The sequence below is a fragment of the Orycteropus afer genome, unplaced genomic scaffold (assembly GCF_000298275.1).
Source record: "Orycteropus afer afer isolate SDZICR_OR568_19922 unplaced genomic scaffold, OryAfe1.0 scaffold00001, whole genome shotgun sequence".
Taxonomy (NCBI): domain Eukaryota; kingdom Metazoa; phylum Chordata; class Mammalia; order Tubulidentata; family Orycteropodidae; genus Orycteropus; species Orycteropus afer.
The window spans coordinates 37,912,481-37,932,796 of NW_006921588.1; the positions used below are offsets into that span (position 1 = coordinate 37,912,481).

A 20,316-nucleotide genomic window follows, 5' to 3' on the forward strand; every position below is an offset into this window, starting at 1 on the left:
TGATTTTATTATTATTATTTTATTTTAATTGTGATTTGGGTGAAAGTTTACAGAGCAAATTCACTTTCCATACAGCAGTTCACACACATGTTTTCTCATGACATTGACTACAATTTACCCCAATGCAACAGCTCCCCTGCCACTTCCTCCCGATAGTTCCCTCTTCCCTGTGTCCATCCCTCCATGCACTCCTGCCCCCAGAACTGTCTCCTGTGCATAAACAACCCTTCTTTCTCCCATGATTGTTCTCTCCAAGGAGTGTATCTACCTCAGGTAAATGTTCAACTCATATGCCTGTCTTTTGTTTGGCTAGAAGCCACAGGTATAGGTTCAATTCCAGACCTGAAGGATAGCTAAGGACCATAGTCTTAGTGGTTCCACCAAACTCTAACAGACCAGCAAACCTGGTCCCCTTTTTTGTGTGTGTTTTTTTTCCCCCAAGTGATTTTTGAGTTTTGTTCCACACTTATCCCTCTCTATCCAGGATCTCCTACATAGATCCCCCTCCAAGTGGTTGACAGTGGTAGTGGGAACCATCTAGTTCTGATCTCATAGTCGTATAGGCTGAGGATCACATGTTGTACCAGTCACAAGGACTAATTGTTTCCATGAATCTTTGGTTTTCTTCATTCTTCTTTGCTTCATACAGATGATTCTTTACACCACTCATCTTCAGTTTGTCATACCATGGTGGCTTGCATGTTGCTGTGAGGCTGGAGGCTATGCCACTGGTACTTCAAACACCAGAATGGTCACACATGGTAGACAAGTTTCAGCAGAGCTTCCAAACTAAGACAAACTTGGAATAAGGATGAGGGCATGTACTTCGAAAAAAATTGGCCACTGAAAACCTTATGAATAGCAGTAAAAGACTGTCTGATATAGTGCTGGAAGATAAGCCCCTCAGGTTGGAAGCACTCAAAATACAACTGGGAAAGAGCTACCTCCTCACGGTAGAGTCAACCTTAATGACGTGGATGGAGTAAAGCTTTAGGGACCTTCATTTGCTGATGGGGACACCACTCAAAATGGGAAGAAACAGCTGCAAACATTCATTAATAATTGAAACATGGAATGTACCAAGGGTGAATCTAGGAAAATCGGAAATTGTCAAAAGTGAAATGGAACAGCTAAAGATAGATATTCTAAGCATTGATAACCTTAGATGGACTGGTTTTGGCCATTTTGAATCAGACAATCATACGATCTACTGTGTCGGGAATGACAAATTGAAGAGGAATGGCATTGCATTCATTGTCAAAAAGAACATATTATGATCTATCCTGAAGTATAATGCTGTCAGTAATAGGATAATATCCAAATGCTTACAAAGACAACCAATTAATACTACTAGTATACAAATTTACACACCAACCACTAAAGGCAAAGATGAAGAAATTGAAGATTTTTACCAACTTCTGCAATCCAAAACCGACCAAACATGCAGTTATGATGTAGTGATTATTTCTGGTAATTGGAATATGAATAAGAATCATTGGAAGCAAAATCACTGGAAATGAAGAATCATTGGTAGTTGGAAAGTATGGTGTTGGTGATAGTAGTGACACCAGAGATCGCATGATAGAGTTTTGCAAGACCAATGACTTATTCATTGCAAATAACTTTTTTCAGCAACATAAACAGTAACTATACATGTGGACCTTAACAGATGGAATACACAGGAATCAGAGCAACTACATCTGAAAAGAGGTGATGAAGAAGCTCAATATCATCAGTTAAAGCAAGGCCAGGAACTGACTGTGGAACAGATCATCCATTGCTCATATACAAGTTCAAGTTGAAGCTGAAGAAAATTAAAACATGTCCACAAAAGCCAAAATATGACCTTGATTATATCCCACCTGAATTTAGAGACCATCCGAGGAACAGATTTGACACATTGAACACCAGTGACTGAACACCAGATGAGTTGTGAGATGACATCAAGATCATCATACACAAAGAAAGCAAAAAATAATTAAAAGAATAAAAGACCAAAATGGATGTCAGAACAGACTCTGAAACTTGCTCTTGAATGGAGATTAGCTAAATCAAATGGAAGAAATGGTGAATAAAAGATCGGAATAGAGGATTTCATAGGGCAGTTTGAGAAGACAAAGTAAAGTATTATAATGAAATGTTTAATGACCTGAAGATAGAAAATCAAAGAACACACTTGACATTTCTTAAGCTGAAAGAACTGAAGAAAAAATTCAAGCCTCAAGTTGCAATATTGAAGGATGCTATGGGCAAACTATTGAATAATGCAGGAAGCATCAAAAGAGGGGAAGAATACACTGTGACTGTACCAAAAAGAATTGGCCAATGTTCAGCTGTTTCAGGGAGGGTGATATATGATCAAGAACCAGTAGTACTGCAAGAATAAGTCTAAGCTGTACTGAGTGAATTAGTGAAAAACAAAGCTCCTGGAATTGACGGAATATCTATTGAGATGTTTCAACAAACGATCCAATACTAGAGGCACCTACTTGTTTATGCCAGGAAATTTGGAAGAGAGCTACCTGGCTAACTGACTGGACGAGATCCATATTTGTACCCCTTCCAAATAAAGGTGATTGAACAGACTGTGGAAATTATCAAACAATATTAATATCACACGCAAGTAAAATTTTGCTGTAGATAATTCAAAAACAGTTGCAGTAATATATTGACAGGGAACTTCCAGAAATTCAAGCTGCATTCAGAAGTGGATGTGGAATGAGGGATATCATTGCTGATGTTAGACGAATCTTGGATGAAATAAAAAATATCAGAAAGATGATTACCTGTGTTTTATTGACTATGCAAAGGCATTTGACTGTGTGGATCATAACAAATCATGGAAAATGTTGTAAAGAATGGGAATTCCAAAACAATTAATTGTGCTCATGAGGAATCTCTACATGCGCAAGAGGCTGTCGTTCAAACAGAATAACAAGACACTTCATGTTTTAAAATCGGGAAGGTTGTGTGTCAGGGCTGTATCCTTTCACCATACTTGTTCAATCTGTATGCTGAGCAAATAATTTGAGAAGCTCAACAATGCAGCATCAGGATTGGAGGAAGACTAATTTATAACCTGCAATATGCAGATGATACAACCTTGCTTGCTTGCAGGTAAAGAGGACTTAAAGCACTTAATGATGAAGATATGAAGATAGTGTAGTCTTCATTATGGATATACTCAACATAAAGAAAACAAAAATCCTCACAACTGGACAAATAAGCAACATAATAATAAATGGCAAAAAGTTGAAGTTGTCAAAGATTTCATTTTACTTGTATCCACAATCAACACCCATAGAAACAGCAGTTAAGAAATCAGATGTATTGCATTGGACAAATCTGCCAAAGACCTCTTTAAAGTTTTAAGGAACAAGGATGTCACTTTGGAGAATAAAATGTATCTAATCCAAACCATGGTATTTTCAGTCACCTCATATGTGTGTGAAAGCTGGACAATGAATAAGGAAGACCAAAGAAGAATTGATGCTTTTGGATTGTGGAGTTGGTGAAAAATACTGAAAATACCATGGACTGCCAGAAGAACCAACAAATCTGTTCTGGGAAAATGCAGCAGGAATGCTCCTTAGAAGCAATCATGGCCAAACTTGGGTCTCACTTTGGTCATGTCAGAAGGAACCATTTTCTGGAGAAGGATATCATGCTTGGTAAATTAGAGGGTCAGTGAAAACAGGCAAGACCTTCAACAAGATGGAGTGGCACAGTTGCTACAATGATGGGTTCAAGCATGGCAAGGATTGTGGGTATGGTCCAGTAGTGGGCGGTGTGTTGTTCTGTTTTATATAGGGTTGCTATGAGTCCAAGCCAACCTGACGACACCTAACAAGAACAACAGATGATTATTTCAACGGAGCACTGTACTCATGGATGATGGTACTTTATGGGCCAGTCTATTTTTAGACTGAAAGGTAATTACCAGGAGTAGGTTCAGTTCCAACTTTAAAGGGTTTCTCAGTGCGATACTCTCAGAGGGGTCCTCCAGAGTTGCTACTGATCCAGTAATTCTCTCCCCTGCTTTTTTTTTTTTTTTTCTTTCAGGAATTTGAAGCTTGTCCTACATTTTTCTCCCATTCTTTCCAGGACCATCTATTGTTTCCCTGGTTAGAATGGTTGTTATTGATAGCCAGGCACCTTCTAGTTCTTCTAGTCTCAGATAGTTATCTTTTTTGTGAGCTATTCTATAAACTAGTTTATTCTTTTAGTCTTTCTTATTTCTCTTTTGCTCCAGACAAATAAAGACCAATAGTTGTTATTTTTATTCTATTTTGAAAGAGCAAAAACAAATGCTATTTTTAAATCATATATTTGATATAGGAACCTTGCAACAAAACATAAAATAATATTAACTACTGTGGCCAAATAATTTTACAATTAGGGTAAAAAATGTGAAGATAATTTTTAAAAGTGTTCACAAATTTACCTGGAAAAATAATTTCCTTGCATGCATATCTTTCTTTTTTCCTTTCCTTTTCATTTTTTTTTAATATAGAAACTACTTTTAAGTTACATAACATTCTAGACAGTAAATGTGCTCTCATCCTGGTACTGGTGAAAAAGGGTGATGATAAAACTATAGAAAATACTTGACATCCATTCATGACTTGTCTTCCAAGACCCATACTTCACTTCAGCTTGCAATTACCATATCTGAAAAGGGAAAGTCACTAAGGGTTTTGAAGGTGGTACTGATTGATGGTGACACATGAGTGGAGATTCCTCTGTGCATTCCAATAAAGAAACAAGTATATAAATCATGGAGTTCAGAACTAGAGACATAGTACACACTCATTAACCTGTTAACTCCAGGTACCTTACTCTGGTGCTTTGCCATCATGTTATTGACTGGCAACTGCTGCTCTGTTAACCTGTCATTGTTAGGTGCCATTGAGTCGTCTCTTACTCATAGCGACCCTTTGCACAACAGAATGAAACACTGCCCGGTCCTGTGCCAGCCTCACAGTCCTTGCTATACGTGAGCCTGTCATTACAGCTACTTTGTCAATCCATCTCATCGAGGGCCTTCCCCTTCTTCACTGACTTTACTGATCATGATATCCTTCTCCAGGGAATGGTCCCTTCTGACAGCATGACCCAAGTAGGTCTGGCTATTCTAGCTTCCAAGAAGCATTCTGGCTGCACTTCTTCCAGGACAGATTTGTTGGTTCTTTTGGCAGTCCTTGGTACTTTCACTATTCTTTCCCAACCTAGATTACTGGCAAATGGTTTTCATTTTTCAAGATAACTGAATTAGAACCGAGAGAGAAAGTAGCACAAGGAGGGGAAGATTGTTCTCTCCACTTGGGCTCTGACTTGTAAAGAATAAGTATCCTGTTTCCTCAGAGAAAACTCAAAATAAACGTGATTGTTTTAATGTAGTTGTAATCACCCATGTGAGAAGACCATAAACAAAGTCCTCTAAAAGTCTTCAGCAATGACACCTAATTAACAAGACAATCAACTTATATTCAGTTTTTATTTAAAATCTTAAAGGTAATGCTTTCTATTGTCTTCCATAATTAAAACTCATATAAGTTGGAATTATTTCCCTTTCAATATAAGGTATGAACATAAATAAACTAGGAAATATAGAAGAATCAAAATGGAAAATATGAAAGAGGAAAAATTATAATGTTTGAATTTGTTTATTTCTTGCTTTTGTCATCATTTACAAAGACTGAAATATGAGGTCCTTACTTAGAAGAAGAATAGCTACTGTCTATGGAATGCTTGTTCTAAGTTTGTTTTCCTATTAATAGTGTTATAAAATATAATACATACTTTCACCTTTTAAAATATGAACAAACTGAGAGGCCCCAGGGGCTTAAGTAACATGCTTAACCTGCTCAAGCAAGGTTCCAAACTGAGGTCTTCAATATTCTGTTGCCCCTACCTGCCTTTATATAATTAGTGAACAGAGATTACCTGTAGAATTTAAACCAAGTTAGTTCACTTTGAGGAGGCAGGTTTTGAAAGCTTCTTTTTTTATTTTTTCCTTCCTTCCCTTTTTTAAAAATATATTTAACTTGAGGATATATTTTTCTCTTAATAGATCAAAATGAAGTAATTGCCTTTCCGTTGAAAACAGAAGATAATAAAAATGGGGTGAGGAAGACAGAAATGAATGTAGCATATGTTGCCAAAAATAGCGACATGGACATAAAAGTTGACAGAGTATCAAACTACCAGGCATATGAAACTGATCCTGCTATAAATTACAAGGAAAATCATCTAGCATCTTCATCAGTGCCAGATCAAAAGCTTAATCAAGTCATTGTAGAAAAAATAAAAATGCAAGATGCAGCAATTCAGACAACCCCTTCCTGTAACAGTTTTGATGGTACTCATCAAGACCATCCTCTTTCTGACTTCAGAGTTGATGAAAGTGTGCAGACTTCAAATAACAGCCAATCAACTCAACACTCATCCTTATGTGCACAAAATTCTGTAGACACCATAGGAGAATTCCGGAGTCAGGACACACTAATTGCACAAGAAAACAAACTCACCACAAAAGATTCCAATTGTGCACCTGGTAATGATGATCTTTTGACTCCTGTAGATGGGACTGATAAAAATTCAAATGCTTCTCATCTAAAGAATTATCCATTTCATAGACAAGATTACAAACCCAAGCCTAAACCATCAGATGAAATTACAAGATGTTATATACCCAAAATTGGAATGACTACTTATAAAATTGTACCTCCCAAATCCCTGGAAATACTGAAAGACTGGGAGTCAGAAACCATAGGGCATAAAAATGATCAGGAGATGCATCCTTTAGAAAAAAAGCACACACACGAAAATGTGAAAGAAACTGCAGTCCAAAGAAATCTTGTTATTTCTGAAGGCTCAAAGCAACCTCAGCCAGACCTTAAACTGAAACCTAACCTGGGGTCAGATAATGAGGTGCACAGGCTGGGGAGCACAGCTGATGGTACAGCTGCTGATCACCTGAAGCCTACTCCCAGGATGACCAGAGACGCTGGCACAGCTCCGTTTGTACCAAATGTGGAAGACATCAACAGTATTCTGGAGTCCAAACTTAAATCTAGGATTTCACATCCACAGGCCAAACCAAGCTCTTTTTTCTTGCAGATGCAAAAAAGAGTAGCAGGTCAGTACGTGACATCTGCAGCTGCCAAGACTGTCCATGCTGCCCCTAATCCTATTCCAAAAGAACTTACACATAAAGAGGTGGAAAGGAATCCACTGCCTTCTCCAGAGCAAAGTCTTTCTTTCGTAAGTAAAACAGCTAACCCTCCACCACAACCCCTTATTAAAAAATCTGATGATAACATCATTGGTCAGAAGCCTGTCGAAATCTCTCCTCCTCCAATTGCTCCAAAACCTGTGCCGATTCCCACTAGTCAGTTAGCAGCACAGAATTTGAAGACGTTGAAAACTTTTGGTGCCCCACGACCATACTCAAGCTCTGCTCCTTCACCATTTGCCCTGGCAGTAGTGAAGAGGTCACAGTCTTTCAGTAAAACACGTACTGCCTCCAAAGAGTCATTCAGTGATGGTACATCTGCCCAGTCTCCAACCAACTCAGAGGAGGGGAAGGCTAGCTCTGACAACAAATTTGTGGACATCTCACAACTTGGTGTGATTGATAAGGTAAATACTACTTTTTTAAAATGTATATTCAGATTTTTATAAAACATGGTTAAAATGGAGTTTAACAAGCATGTTGGTATGTTTGCATGTTACATTGTTTGCATTCATAGTCTGATATCAAGCTACTGTAGGGGAAAAAAGTGGTAATACATGGACTTTACTTATTTAGTCTGAGAATTGTAAGTCTTGTAACTTCAGTGAATATTACCCTAAGGTCCTCATTACAAGGAGTCCTTGGGGTGATATAAATAGTTAAGTGCTCAACTATTAACCAAAATGTTGGTTGCTCAAGCCACCCAGAGCCACCTTGGAAGAAAGCCTTGCCAAAATACTTCAGAAAAACCTGATACTGAAACCCTTGTGGAGCACAGTTCTACTCTGACATACATAGGCTCTCATCTTGTCAGAAATGACTCCATGGCAACTTTTTTTCCCCCCATCAATAGATAATTGTACCATTATTAAATGTTTCAATTTAAACTTTCTTTGTTCATACATTTGTGTAATGTACTAGTTAATCGTGCTGTTTTGCTGTCCCTATTTTTTAAATATAACTTTTCTGGATGCCTTGATTTACTTTATTTTTTTTTTTCTAAATTCAATAGTAACTACACAGTAGCAAAATAAATAGCTTTAATTATAAGGGAATGTAAGTAGCATTAAAGACTGGCTAAAAATAACCAGAGATCTCTCAGCTATGCATTTCCTATCATATACATGCAACTTCAACTTAACAAGTACTTACTTGCAAACATTTAAACTGAAAGCAGAGTTAAAAAAATGTAATATTTTTATTTCCCTGTCTAGTTGACTCAGTGTCAGCTTCACCAGTTATATGTATATTGACAAGCCCTGGGTGTTGCTCGGATGCTAACCAAAAGTTTGGAGGTTCGAGTCCACCCAGAGGTGCATGAGAAGAAAGGCTTGGGAGAACTGTTTCTGAAAAATAAGCCTTTGAAAACTATGGCACACAGTTCCACTCTAACAAACATGGAATTACCATGAGTTGGAGTCAATTAAATTGCAGCTTTTTTTTTTTTTTTTTTGCCTAATTTATTTACCAATATGGAAGCTTGTTGACTTAATGTTTGTTCAAATTGTTGTTGTTGTTTGTTGTTAGGTGCCATCGAGTTAGCTCTGATGCGTAGGGACCCTGTGCACAACAGAAGGAAACACTGCCCAGTCCAGTGCCATCCTCACAATCCTTACTATACTTGAGCCCATTATTGCAGCCACCGTGTCAGTCCTTCTTGTTGAGAGTTTTCCCCTTTTACACTCTGTACTTTACTAAGCCTGACATCCTTCTCTAGAGACTGGTCCCTTTTGACAACATGACCAAAGTAGGTGAGACAAAGTGTGGCCATTCCCACTTCTAGAGAGCATTCCGGCTGTACTTCCTCCAGGACAGATTTGTTTGTTCTTTCGGCAGCCCATTGTATTTTCAGTATTCTTCACCAACACCACAATTGAAAGGCATCAGCTCTTCTTTGGTCTTCATTATTCATTGTCTAGCTTTCACATGCATAAGAGGTGATTGAAAATACCATGGCTTGGATCAAGCACGCCTTAGTCTTCAAAGTGACATCTTTGCTCTTGAACACTGTAAAGAGCTCCCTTGCAGCAGATTTGCCCAGTGCATTATGACAGCTGATTTCTTGACTGCTGCTTCTACGGGTGTTGATTGTGGATCCAGTGAAATGAGATCTCCACAACTTCAATCTTTTCTCCATTTATTGTGATGTTGCTTATTGACCAGTTGTAAGCATTTTTGTTTTCTTTTGTTGAGGTGTAGTCCATTCTGAGACTGTATGTAGTCTTTGATCTTTGTCAATAAGGGCTTTTCAAGTCATCTTCACTTTCAGCAAGCAAGTTTTCTCAACTGGGTGCTGTAATTTGATAGGTTCAGACAGTATAGACAAAGGAAACAAAATTCACAGCACAAATCATAATCCATATGCAATTTTTTTGAAATACTTTGTGCCCTTTTATTCTGATAGTGTTTGAAGAATCTTTTCATATTTGTGTGACAGTTCTAGAAGTATTTTATACAACTTTTTCAAACATTCTTAGAATAACAGAACACTAACCATATTGCCAAGTAAAGATTTTTCCATAATTTCAAAGGAATATTTATCTCGAAGAATATTTCTTTGCGTATTTTATATTTATGGTTATTATGTTGATGCAGTGTCAAGAAGATATGTATGATCTAGTGAATAATTCTTGGGAACAAAGTCTGTGTTTTATCTTGGAATGGAATACCATTCCTAAACAGTGGAAGCTGATTTAGATAATACATTATTTTTTTCTTTCTTTAGCCATTGCCTGAGCTCTGTTTAGCACATCTTTTATAAAGATATATATTTGGCAGTTTGAAAAAGAAAAATTCAAGATTAATTATTTGAAAGCTTTGCCAGTTAAATCATTTATTAAATATTTCTTCCTAAGAACTTTACCACATTTGGTTCCTCATAAAATTACTATTTAAAAAAAAAAAAAAAACACCTAGTTTCATGGGGAAAGTAAAGAAAACGCGGTTAGTACTTAGACTTTGTATCTTCCAGAAACACAAACTATTTTGTGTACATAGTATTTAATTTTTCTTTTATGAGAACATATATCAAATTGACAATATTTGACCATTTTGGACCCTCAAAAATAGTAACTTTATAAGCTAATATATTGGAACCATAAAAATGAGTTGTTTTTTTGTTTGTGGAGTATCTTACTAATTTTGCTGTTCTAGTCAACCCCTTACATAGGGGTTCAGTATTATTTTGCTCAAACTTAGTAAAATTCCCACTGCATTTATGAAACAGAAAGGTAGCAATTCTCTTTCTTAGTCTTCTTAGCCCACGAGAAGGGAAAGTAATATCCTCATCTTCCAACCTAGCTCGGTCAGCAGAGACAGTTTAGTGGCTGAGGAAGTAGAGCTGTTGATAAGCAGTGGGCAGATAGGAGGTGAGGAGTGAGCAATGAGGAAGTGCTGACATCTCTTACTTTCTTTGAGGGTTATCGCTGCTTTCAGTCTTTATGAGCTCCTGGCTAAAGTCTGTCTTTACTTCAGCACCCCAATGCCAAGATCCCTCTTCTCTCCTTAGTCCTTGATCTTGATGTAGGTACTCCCATTTTAGTCCTATCCCTGTTGGAACCCAGTTTTGACTGGTCTTCAGGGACAGTCTTGTTCTCCTTACAGTATCTACAGTGAAATAGGATTTAATACTTTGTCATATACACAGGTCCTTAAGCCCAGGAATCTTCTCTCTTGTTTTATGCTGTCACATTGTGCCCTAAAAGAGAGCCTAGAAGAGTTTCTGGAGCTCAGTTGGTAATCATAAGTACGGGATGTGTAGTGGAGAGAGAAATCCTCAACAAGTATATCCTCCTTTCACAGAAGAGGTTACCTGCACACCAGTCAACAAACTTAATTAAAAAACAAAATGAAATGCAAAATCCTCCAGGAAAATCTTTTTTTTTTTTCTTTTTTAAACTTTTTGTTGTGATTTGGGTGAAAGTTTACAGGGAAACTGGTTTTCCATTCAACAGTTTATACACATTTTTGTTTCACGCCATTGATTGCAATCCCCACAATGTAACAGCCCTTTTCTCACTTCCTCCTCATGTTTATAATTTCACCTGCCCTCCCTCCCTTTCCCTTCCTGCCTTTTGAACCTTATTCCTGAGCAAATGCTGCCTTTCTGATCTCATATAGTTGATTGTTCTAAGGAGTACATACCTGTCTGGTGTTACTGTTCACCTTAAAGGCTTGCCTATTGTTTGGCTGAAAGATGAGCTACAGGGGGTGAGTTTAGTTCCAGACTTGAAGGGTAACTAAGGACCATAGTATCAGGGGTTCAATCATTTTCTATCAGACTAGTAAACCTGGTCTTTTCTTTATGATTCTGAGTTTTGTTCCACATTTTTCTCCCACTCAATCCAGGATATCCAATCTCTTATTGTGATCCCTTTCAGAGTGATCAGCTGTGGTATCAAGTACCATCCAGTTCTTCTGGTCTCAGAGTTGTGGAGGCTGAGGTCTGCTTGGTCTGTTAGCCCTTTGGACTAATTATTTCCATGTGTCTTTGATTTTCTTCATTCTTCTTTGCTTTGACTGGAGAGAGACAAAATAGTTGCCCCTTAGATGACCACACACAACCTTTTAGGAGCCTATTCACTACTCACTAAAGTAGGATGTAGAACTTAGTGGACTATGTTATGGCAATTGACCTTGTCTCCTGAGACTATGGTCCTGGGCCCCCAGGTCCAGCAAGTCATTCCCTCAGGGTATTTGGTTATGGCTAACAAGTTTCTATAACTTTGCTTCATGTATCCCCTACTCTATTCAGGGTTGTGTTTGACACCCATATAAATACATACATAAAAATATCCTCTGTCAAACCTATATATATATTCATGAATGTAGTCTCAGTCTCCTTCCCACACCTGTTCAGCTTATGTGTAATCTATCAGTGGCTATATACCCACTGATAGATTATTATTATTACTGTTATTGTAGAATTGTGTGTGTAATAGTTGGGTTTTTGTTGTTTTTGTTGTCATTGTTGCCTTTAACTCTTTTGTTTCTCCCACAAAGCATCTTCACCATTGATCATACAACCTCTTCTAGGATCCCAGGTCTCTACTGCTCCCTTCCCTAGAATTCTTTCCTTCTATTTTGCATGTAGGACAGTATAGATCTTTTTCTTAGTTTCTCCAATTCTGCATCTTCATGCTTTTGTCCTTGCCAGCAATGTCCATCACCTAAAGTCCCCTTAGAAAAAGCCCTAGGGAATTATAACATTTCTCTTGCTGTGATTTTATTTTTCCTGATATATATCTTCTGTTGTTCTTTGGTAGATGAGAAAAGTGCTGTGTTCTGAATTTCTCTGTGTGAATTCATGCTGGAAGTTGTGTGGAAATGGTATACATGATGACCTTCTGTTATTGAGAACATATGGAAATTAAAAGAATATAGAACAAGTGTCCTGCCAATGTTTTCTCCCTTTTAAACAAAAATAGAAAAAAATTCTTAGCTCCCTAATGGCCTTTAAAAATTTAGATTTAGTATTATTTTCATAAATCAAAAACATGTTTTGATTTTGAGTTTAAAGCTGTTTCTGAAATACCAGTGTGGTATATGGTGCTTCGTAAAGAACTATTGATGATGATGATTTCCCCCCATAAATAGCCCATTCTTCTTTTGATGTTCATCCATGTATTTTGCATTTATTTTTGTAGGAAAATAATTCTTTACATAATGAACAGAATTCCCACATACCATCTCCAACTGACTGCCCATCATTCACCCTTAAGAGACAAAGTTCTTTAACATTCCAAAGCTCTGACCCAGAACAGATCCGACAGAGTTTGCTGACTGCAATCCGTTCTGGAGAGGCTGCTGCCAAATTGAAAAGGGTAAGTTTTCTTTATCAGATGGGTGACAGTGGGTTTATTTTCAACATTGTCAAACTAATACTTAGGGGGAATTTTTTTTTTCTGGCATTTAAATCTGAATAGGGAGGATGCCAGAAGTTACTCTTTTATGTCAGATACATTTTTTAACTATAAGTTGAAAGATGTCAAATCTGTTTTCCAAAACATGGGCCAGGTGCAGAACATGGGTTTTGTTCGTTATTATGTAACTATATATAGAAAGTACCCTAGACTCCTAAGAAATTGTTAGCACAGCAAGAAAGATAATTTGCAAAAGAAAACAACTTCCCATTCTAGAAAAGATGCATTCAAGATAGGAACCCGTAAGTTTCAGTAATAGTTACTGTACTAATCAAAAAACAAAACTAAATCTATTGCCAATGAGTTGATTCCAACTCAGAGCAACACTGTCAGACAGAGTAGAACTGCCCTATAGGGTGTCCAAGGTTGTAATTTTTAAGGAAGCAGACTGTTACATCTTTCTCCCATGGGTTATAGGAGCTTATGGGCTCAAACACCTGACCTTTTGATTAGCAGCCCAGCATGTAATCACTGCACCATTAGGGTTCCATGTAGTAATCAAAATTATTATCATATGTGGAGTTTTAGAGGGAGTTTTATAGATTAAACAAAACAAATAAACAAGCAAAAGTGTAAGGAAAATCTAGAGAATTTAGATATGCACAGCTAATGAAGGAGTTCAGTCCTTGATTATACTGTGCCCAAGTTCTCTATCCTTACTGAGAAGGTGTAGGAGAGAATCAGGAAAAGGGGATATGTTTCTCCTTGGGTCAAACACCAAAGAAGTGTAGTAGGGAATTATTTGCAAGTGAGTGTTATCCACTGAAAGAGGAAGTGGTGAAACCTTACACTTGGACTTCCCGGAGGAGGCCATAGTCCCCTAAATGTCTTCCTCCTCTTTCTTTCATTCCTCCTGGTGCAAAGTACCTGAACACCCAAGAAAGGAAATCATTATTCCACTGACTCCTTAGGCATTTCATTTTGTGAATTCCTTCTCTAATGATATTAAAAGCTGTTTAGAGAAAAGTGAGAAACTGGTTAAGCAAAAAACATTGAGCTCCACAGAACTTAAGAGCACTGTGCAGAACAGATATTAAGTCTGCCAAGGAGCCGAAATGCTGCAAAGATAGAATGGGAAGGGGAGGGGCATCCCGGCAGCATCTCTACCCTGGGTGGGCTTGACTGCTGCAGCCAGGTTCCCCATAGGTTTGTGTGGAAAGACATTTGAAGGCTATGCTCCTCCCAGAGGACTTTGTGCTCCTATCTTGGCAAGCACAGGACCGTGGCTGAAAAATTGAGTGCTGCTGGAAGTAGAGGCTATGTGAAGGATAAATTCAGGGTAGATTAGTTTGAATTTTGTTGATTTGCAGAGTCTGCATTTAGATTGCATAAAACTTTGATACAGCTTCGAGCATTGAAATTGGTATTTCACAGGTCATGACAAATTTATGTTTTAATGGGAAACTATGCCATGTTAATAAATTGCACATTCTCACTTAAGAATAGTTTTCTGTTTCTAACTTTATAAGCTGAGGATGAATTTCAAATTAGTCACTACCAGTCTAAAGCTTTTCTATTCAATATATTTGACAGGCATCTTTGATAGCACGTAAGTGCTAAGCGTTGAATAGATAGTGGGGATGCAAAAATAAATAAAGTGAAGCCTCTGCCTTCTGGCTATTCACAACCAAAGCTAGAGAAAACAGTGCTTTATCAGGCCCACAGGAGAATCAAGTAACAATAAAGAAACTGATTACAAGCCTTTGTACCAATTCAGTGGATACATTAATCTCTTTCAATGAATTAATTGCAGAAACCTGTATATTACATTGGAAATGCCTTCTAAGCCAACAGAATTGTACAGGCAAGCAGCCGTACATTTGTTATGTTACAGGCCCTGGTTTGGCAGTCCTTTTGCATATAAAACTCTGATTGCTTCCAGAACGAGCTGGATGTGAATCAACATAGGAAGCTAGTCCAAAATGATGATCCATAATTGTATCCTGTTTATTACTCATTACTTTCACTTCTATTGAGTCTAAAATTTTATCTCTTTCAGTAGGAGGTTATTGATAGCTCTTTGAATCTATATAGTGCTAGGTCCTAGTATTTTTTAAATGAACATTTTTTTTTACATAGTTTATTTTATTCTATTAAAAAATGGATACAGAAAATAATAAAGTTCACACTATCCACACTCTATGACCGGCATTTTCACTTTTAGTTATACCAAAACCAAAGTCATTGTCGTTGAGTTGGATCCAACTCATAGCGACCCCTCTTTCGGTTTCCGAGGTAGTACCACTAAGGAAGTAGATTGCCCAACCTTCCTTCTGAGGAGTGGCTGGTGGGTTTGAACCGCCAGACTTCTGGTTAGCAGTCAAATGCCTTAGGCACTATGCCACCAAAGCTCCTACTTTTAGTTATATGTCCTAAAAAAATGAATCTTTCTGCATACTAGAACTTACATATAACAATGTACAATAATCCCATGCAGATATAACCATAATATCCATTAACAACACTGTAAATGGTAGTATATTCAAAGAATGGAGTGTCATACAGTAATAAAATAGACAAACTGTAGGAAAAGCAGCAATAGAGATAGACGGCAGACATACAGAAATACGTATGTATAAAGTTTGAAATCATGTAAAACTAAATCATATTATTTAGTGACGTAAACATAGGTGGAAAAGTCATTTTTAAAAGCAAAGACATAATTATAAAAATTACTGTAGTTGTTACCTCAGCAGGGGGAGGAGTTGCTGGAGGGGTTGTTAGAGGCTTGGTGGTGCCGTGCAGGACTAGGACTGGGGTAAGGCAAGCGAAATACTTGCCTCAGGAATGCAACTGAAACTCAGTCATCAAGATAAATAGTTTTTAATGCAGTAACTTTTAAAATATACAATTTATGCAAAATTTATGCAAAAATCTACAAAGAAGAAAATCTCAATTTTAAATAAAGAAAGGATCCATACCGAGCTGGAGGTATTCTTTCTCTTGACCTGGGTAGTGGTTATATGCACGTTTGCTTTCATCAGGCTGAATTGAGTGCACTTTTCTGTAAATCTGTTACATTTCAAAAAATTGAAAAGTGGTAAAAACGGATTCAGGCTGGCTTTAATTTCTTACGATCTTTGCCTAAGTCCATTGTTTCTGTCCTGTACTGAACAATTCTCCTAATTTGTTTTAAATCCTGATAACTCTTTTGTATAACAATAATTATATTGCCAAATAAAATCTCCAGCGATTTTGACAGTAGGTTTAGATTGTTCATCAAAAAATTGGCTCTTTGCTTGCTTATTTCTTGGCACCCAAATGTTCAGTTTAACTCCAGGTATCAACCTGCCTTATGACTGTGGTTCATACCAGAGCAGTTATCCTTCATTATAATGGTTGGTTCTCATTAGACCAATTATCTAGTTGATTGCTCTAATGTAAATGTAGGCATGGACATGCCATGTTTTTTCATGTTTATTAAGCTTTTCCACTCATCCCCATTTGACATCCATCTAGTTACAGATGTTAGTCTTTTCTTCTCGTAAAGAGTTAATAAATCTAGCTCAGTGTTCTATAAATTTGATGTTAAGATTTATATATGAATAAGAAAATTATTAACAGACAATAAATTATGTAATCTGTGATTATTGAGCCTGCACTGACGCCAGAACTACTTTGGCTACTCTTGGTACTTGATGGTGCTTGAACTGCTACAAATCTGGTTATCACACTATTGCCAGTAGATTTATAAAAGAAGAACTTCTGAAAATAAACTGACAGATGATATTTGGCACTTGATATTACATGGTACTTCAGAATATAAAACTGATCTTTGGTTAGATAGAATCTTGGAGGGAGGAAAACAACTAGGTAAATCACCCAGCGTTTTGCTCAATTGTTTGCTTTATTTATCTATTTCCCCACCACTCACTCATATTTGCTTGATATGATATTTGATCAACTAGATCCTCTCATGGTGTTTGCCTAATAGGTGTTAATATCAGTAAATTCTTAAATGCTATTTTTAAAAAAATTTTCTGTATTTTAATTGTCACATATTCTTTGTTAAAAATTCAAAAAATATTTTTTAAATTTTATATAGGTTCTATTCAACACATTCTGTTCATACTCCAACCCATATTCACTGAGCACTGACTGTGCCAGGATTGAAAACAGGCAAAGGTATAGTGTGGATATGAAGGGGAATTAAAATAGATTCAATAGATTCTGAACTCACAGAATTTATAGAATGATATCCTAATCTTAGTGTCTTCTCATGTTTAAAAGTTTAGTAATCTCATTTTGAAATATCAAAGGAATTATCATTTTCCCCCAGAGATATCCACTGTTAATAAACTGTTGTATAACCTTCTATACCATTTTTATAGTATGTAAAATACTATAGTATTTTATAGTACATAATTTTTTTTTTTTTACAAAAGTGATATATTATGGAAATAATTCTAAAACCTGTATCTCATTGAAGCTTTCCATTATGTTACTTATAGACCTATGATACTCTTTTTAAGACTACATAGTATGTGAACAGGAGCTCTGGTAGTGTAGTGGCTAAGGCACTTGACTGCTAACCAGAAGGCTGGCGGTTCAAACCCACCACCACTCCTAGGAAGGAAGGTTGGACAATCCACTTCCGTAGTGATACTGCCTCGGAAACCCAAGGAGGGGTCGCTATGAGTCAGGTCTGACTCGGGCACATAACAACAACAACAGTATTTGAACACAGGAATGTACCATGTATTTGTTCCTTATTGGAGGACATTTAACTTGATTTCAGGATTTTACCTTAAAATGATGCTACAATAAATACCTTTTACTTTAGATATGTGGAGCCAGTAGTATGTTTTTTAAATACCTAAAACAAATTTTCTCTCTTTCAATTTGCAAATAAAAACTATGCTTTTAGCAAGAATTAAAAAACAAAAATTCTTCCACACAGACACATTTTGCACTAAGGTGACTTAATGAAAAGTTGTTATCTGTCTGTTGTTCCTTGTCTGTACTTTGAAAGAAATCGGCAAATTCCCACGTGCATACTAAACGGTGCAGATGAGTTTTCCCTTCCCCTACTGGTGACTTTTCTTCTTAGCTATTTTATTTCAGGTAGGTAGTATCCACCTCGGATACATAAGACAGTGCAGAAAATTCATTAGTTTGGGACTAGTCTTCATTTAATAAAGGACTGGGAAATGTTCAAGGACACCAAGTTTAAACTAAATTTGCCTTTTTTACTTTCATTTTCACAGACTTATACTGTTGCTAGGCATAGGATCTTTTGTACTTCAGTTCTCTTCTTGGGAGAAAATAATAATGTTTGGTTATGAATCTAAATTAGTAAACTATAGATAAAATCATTTTTCTTAAAATATCTTTATCATATTTTATGTCTAGTATACATGGATATAATATATACAAATAAATAATATATTTTACATATAATTTTAGCAGTATTACACATTTTTAGTATTCAGAAACCAGATGAATTTTCTTCATGTTGGAATTTCAAGCTATTTAGAAAGTTCTTGTTTAATACTTTTCATTCACTTACAGTTTCTTTGCAAATAGAAGACTTTACTGTTGAATTTATAGGTATTTAGTGAGGGGGGAAAAAAACCTTTTGTCATAGTGGTTAAAGCATTTGGCTACTAACCAAGAGTTGGGTGTTTTGAACCCACCAGCCGCTCCCTGGCAGAAAGATGTAGCAGTCATCTTCTGTAAAGATTTACAGCCTTGGAAACCCTATGGGGCAGTTCTACTCTATTCTATAGGGTTGCTGTGAGTTGGAATCAACTCAAAAGCAGTGAGGTTTTCATGATGCTATTGTTTTGGCAGAACAATCACAGATTTGATTTTTCAGGTCATTCATATGAAAGCATTTTAAAAACCAAAGGCTGTTTCTTCTTATAAGTAAAGGGTCACTGAGAGGGGAGTTTCAGGCTAATCTATGCCATCAATACAAAAAAATGTAAAATTCACTGGTTTCTGGAATTTAGGTTTCTACATTCGCTGAGGGAGAATGAATTAAGGGAGTTAGAATTAATCTCGCTAAAAATGCTCTTTAACAGCTTGTCCTGCAGTCTGTTTGTGCTCTTGTCCTTTGTGTTGATTTGGTAATTTTGTAAAGACTATGATGTTAATGGATTATTTAACTTGTTTGTTATGGAAATAACAACTCTCTCATTTTTAATTTCATGGTAGAGTTAACATTTATCTTTGATGATTTATCACTTATTGAATGATAAATACTAAATGTTAGCCTTTGCAATTAAGCAAAAAGTTCAAATGTAATTGTTAAAAATTCAACAGCAGTCTCATTTTAAATGGCTAGGTGGAAAGTGCTTTTTTTTTTTTTTTTTTGCCCCCTCTTAGGTTACTGTCCCACCATATACAATTTCTGTGAATAGAAGACCAAGAATCAGCCACTCCGTACCCCCTGATGCACAGGACGACTGTTAAATATTGCCTTGCAATACTGCACTTCATCACCTCCGCTTCCCGGGCCAACTTCATGTTAATGGAGAATGTTTGCAAATGTATATTCAGATGTATACTAATATATTATCTATTAAAGTATGAGAATTTTCTCTGTGGCTTTTAATGTCGAGAATGAGAATTTATAATTTATTTTTTTGTCTTTTTGCGTTCACAACTGAATATGCTGCTTTAGAATTTAAGACAAGGTGTAAATGACTTTTCCTTTTTTAAACGAGAAATAATCACCTTTTGTTGATTTCATGTACTTATTGAAGAGTACTCTATAATGGTGACTTAGACAAAAGAATAAATTAAGATTCATGGACTTATGTTGGTTTGACACGTAAATTGCTAGAGAAACACATCTGATATTTGTTGCCTCAGTGTTATTGTGTAATTGGAAACATTTCTAAGTTATGCTAAAGCCTTTTTTTTTGCTAAAAGAAGGATCTAGAAAATTAGTAATATCAAATAAGTTTATTACGTTCAATAGATATTTTTAATGCCAAATCACTTAGTGTGCAAGACATTATCTGTATGTTCTTTTGTAATCATTGTCAAATTCATGGAACGATCATAGTATTAATATTTTATTAACATGCAACACTTTGTTTTTTTAATCTTTAGAACTTAAATTGCACAAAGAGAATTTTAAATGTTTTCTGTACATAATGATGACATTATTGTCATACAGATATTACACATACTATCTGCCAGGAGCCT

At 36.4% G+C, this 20,316-nt stretch overlaps 1 protein-coding gene across 1 annotated transcript in view; it reads left to right on the forward strand.

The window, feature by feature from the left end:
* The window catches only part of COBLL1 (cordon-bleu WH2 repeat protein like 1), a 95,230-nt gene extending 75,655 nt beyond the window's left edge, over positions 1-19,575 (forward strand). Inside the window, 3 exon segments of the mRNA XM_042780359.1 lie at positions 6,074-7,644; positions 12,883-13,059; positions 19,489-19,575. Of these exon segments, the coding sequence (XP_042636293.1) occupies positions 6,074-7,644; positions 12,883-13,059; positions 19,489-19,575 (1,835 nt within the window).
* Positions 19,576-20,316: the final 741 nt, after the last annotated feature.